This window comes from Corvus brachyrhynchos, unplaced genomic scaffold (assembly GCF_000691975.1).
Source record: "Corvus brachyrhynchos isolate BGI_N302 unplaced genomic scaffold, ASM69197v1 scaffold1103, whole genome shotgun sequence".
NCBI classification, from domain to species: Eukaryota; Metazoa; Chordata; class Aves; order Passeriformes; family Corvidae; genus Corvus; species Corvus brachyrhynchos.
In genome coordinates this window covers 283179-286492 of record NW_008236980.1, presented here as the reverse complement: position 1 = coordinate 286492, position 3314 = coordinate 283179, and the positions used below count along the sequence as shown (strand labels likewise).

The following is a 3314-nucleotide window of genomic DNA, read 5'->3' as shown; positions in this document are numbered from 1 at the left end:
GGGTGTTGGGGACGGGGCCGTGGCCGACACCAAAAAGGCTGTGAAGTACCAAAGCGAGGCCAGGAGGGTGAGACAGACCGACGGCCCCCGTGTCCCCTCCACAGCCCCCAGTGTCCCCTCTGTAACCCCCAGTGTCCCCCTCTGGCCCTCAGAGTGCCTTCACATCTCACAGTGTTCCCGGCACCTCCCCGTATCCTCCAGCAGCCCTGAGATCCCTTTATGTCCCTCAGTCACCTCCTGTCCCCCCTCAGCCACCCCTGATATCCCCCAGCTGACCCCAATAACTCCCACCTCCCCCCAGTGACCCCATGGGGGGCTGGCAGCTCTGTTCCTCTCTGTCCCACTGCCACCCCTGAGCCCCCTCCCACCCTCAGGTGTGATGAGCTGCTGAGGGCTCAGCCCCTCCTGCCCCATCCCCAGGGCTCTGCAGCACCTCTGGCTCTTCAGGGCCCCTTGGTGCCCTCGTGTCCCCCCCACATGGGACAGGTGTCATCAGCCCCGACTTGCCCCTGTCCCCCCAGAAGCTGCTGATTTTGGTGGCAGTGGCCGTGCTCTTGCTGGGGACAGTTGCCCTCATCATTGGACTCTCGGTGGGGCTGAACATGAAATAGCCCCTGGGGCGGGGGTCTGTAAGTGTTGGGGGGCAGGGGACCCCCACTGTGGGGACACGGAGCCCTGGGGCATCCCAGTGTCATCTCCTGCTTGGGGGGCTCCAGTGCTTTGGGATTTGGGGCTGTCACAGGGCTGGGGGTGGGGGGTTCTGGGCTCGGCAATCTCGGGTCTGCGGTGCTGGGGGTCTGCGTTTTTGGGGGTCTGCAGAGTTTGGGGGTCCATGGTGCTCTGGGGTCTGTGTTTTTTGGGGGTCTGCAGTGCTCGGGCGTCTGTGATGTTCAGGGGTCTCTGGTGCTCAGGGGTCTGCGCTGTTTGGGGTCCGCATTTTTTGGGGTCTGCAGTGCTTGAGGGTCTGTGTTGCTCGAGGCTCTGCGTTGCTTGCGGGTCCGTGTTGCTCAAGGCCCTGGATTTTGGCTCTTCGCCACATCCGCCATCCCTGCTCCCTCCTTCCCGCAGCAGTCCCAGTCCCCTTCCCCGCCGGCTCTTCCAGCTCCCCTTTCCCCCCTCCAGACGCTCCCGACCATCCCAGCGATGTCACCTCCCGGCGGGACCCTCCCCGGCACCGATCCTGGACCCCTCCTCTCCCTGCTTCTCCTGGACCTGCTGCTCCCAGCCCTCCGTGTCCCGGCTCCCGCCACGGGTTCCAGCACCGCCCGTCCTGCTGCTCCCTGGGATCTGCCCCCGCGTCCCCTCCAGCCACAGCCCTGGCAAGGGGGTGACAAGGACACAAATCCGAGGGCCGGACGCTCACCCACGCGGGCATCCCGCTGGAATGAGGGCGGGAATAGGAACAGGACACGGCGTTTGGTGGCACCAGCGTGGTTTGCTGTCACCGTGCTGTGACAGACGGAGCTGTCGGGGGTCCCCATCCCCTCTTGGCTTTGATATCCGGGTGGGAGGATGTGTTGATCATGGATATTTAATTCCCGTTGGAATAAAATCCTGCTGATCCCGCCCCGTGCCTCCTCTCCGTGCCGGTACCGGCAATGCCCAAAGCCACCGGCACTGCTCCGGTTCAGCTCCCGCTGTCCGGGGATTTGGGGGCTGGACCGGCCCCGTTTCCCGGTGCTGAAGGACACCCTCCCCAGCCCATTCCCTTCCCCTGTCCCCCTCCCCAGCCGTGTCCCTGCCTCACAGTCCCTGTCTCCCCGAGCAGAAGAAGATCCTGATCATGTTGTGCTGCATCATCCTCGCCATCATCCTGGCAGCCAGCATCGGGAGCATCTTCGCCTGAGCCCCCCGCCCGCTGCCCTCCAGGTGACAGGGACAGGGCTGGGGGTGGCACGGGGGGTCCCTGGTGCCCCCCAATGCCAGGGAGCGGGTTCGGGCTGCCACGCTGGGAAGGGACGGGGATGGTGCCACGTCCCCTTCCTGAGTGTCACCTCATCTTCCTCCCTGTCACAGGTGGCCTTTCCCCCCTCCTGCCCCCTGACTGGATGATCCATCGGAGAGACCCCGGCCATGCCCTGATCCCCGGAGCCCCGAGGACATCCCACGTGTCCCTGGAGGAGTGGAGCCCACCCGCCGCACTCCCCCCTCCCCTCCCAGCGCCAAGGTCCCCTCACTTCTCCTCCTCCTCCACTCAGGTGACAGTCGGTGGCCGCTGTGACAAGCAGCCCCTCCTCGGTGGCACGGAGCGGCCGGGGGGGCTGTGTCCCTCTCGGGGGGGGGGGACACAGGGCTCTGCCTTGCCGGGGCGGCCGGAGGAGCCTCTCCCTGTGCTTGGTGCTCCTTGGATGTGCAGCCACCCATGCTGGAGCCTTCCTCCTCAATAAAGAGCTCACCCACACTCTGCCTCGTGGCTCCAACCTGACCCGTGGATCCCTCAGGATGCTCCCAGCTCCAAACCCCACTTTGGGATAAAGATCCTCATCCCTCAAAGCCTGATCCATGTATCCCTCAGGACACTCCCAGCTCCCAAACCCACGCTAGGCTCTTGTGGAAGAGTTTAATTCCCAAAGGAATCCAATCCGGCCGCTCCTCACACCCTGTGCCTCAGGAAGAACTTGCCCCAGTAACGTCCCTTGAGCCGCAGGTCGTAGGGGCTCAGGTACTTCCTCATCCCCAACATGTTGGAGGCCACCACGCGCTCGAAAGTCCAGGGATTTTGGTTGTTGAGCCTCTTCTCCTCCTCTCCCCGCCGCATCTCCCGGAGGCTCTCCCGGCTGACTGGGATGGCCGGGAAGGGCAGTTTTTGGGCCACCTGGGCCAGGAAGGGCCTGACCTCCGCGAACTCGCAGCGCCCGCCCACCTCCACCACCAGCCTCCCGCTCTTCACCGCCGTCACGTAGTGCTCGATGGGGCCCTTCCCGCCGCCCATCCGGTGTCCCAGACTTTTCCGCGTCACCGACTTGTAGGGGGCGGGCACGCGCCACACGGCGAACATGGCCTTGGGGTCGATGCTGCGGCCGATGGTCAGGCGGATCATCTCGAAGTGGCCCCAGTGCAGGTACCCCCCGCCCAAAGCCTGCGGGGGGACAAGGGAGGGACGGTTCAGGCACACTCAGTGCACGGAGGGTCCCGTGTCCTGCCCGAGAACACGCGATCCCAGCCTCTGGAATGCTCCCCCTCGGTCCGTTCCCGCTCACCAGGATCCCGTACTGGCCCTGGGTGAAGTCGGTGGCCACCTGGGACGGGCCACGGATGTCACGGAGCCGCCGCGGCTCCCGGCGGCGCCTGGGCACCCCCGGCGCCCTGCCCCT

The 3314-nt window shown here is 65.6% G+C and overlaps 2 protein-coding genes across 2 annotated transcripts in view; one reads left to right on the top strand and one right to left on the bottom strand.

The window, feature by feature from the left end:
• STX3 (syntaxin 3) overlaps positions 1-2406 on the top strand; it is a 5962-nt gene extending 3556 nt beyond the window's left edge. The window contains 3 exon segments of the mRNA XM_008629396.2: positions 1-67; positions 1769-1869; positions 2017-2406. The exon segment at positions 1-67 is cut by the window's left edge and continues 19 nt beyond it. Coding sequence (XP_008627618.1) covers positions 1-67; positions 1769-1846 — 145 coding nt within the window. The 3' untranslated portion in view covers positions 1847-1869; positions 2017-2406.
• A 140-nt stretch (positions 2407-2546) lies between these two features.
• The window catches only part of MRPL16 (mitochondrial ribosomal protein L16), a 1676-nt gene continuing 908 nt past the window's right edge, over positions 2547-3314 (bottom strand). Inside the window, exons 2-3 of the mRNA XM_008629422.2 lie at positions 3201-3312; positions 2547-3079 (exon numbers count right to left, since the gene is read on the bottom strand). Of these exons, the coding sequence (XP_008627644.1) occupies positions 2594-3079; positions 3201-3312 (598 nt within the window). The 3' untranslated portion in view covers positions 2547-2593. The remainder of the gene's footprint in view (positions 3080-3200; positions 3313-3314) is intronic.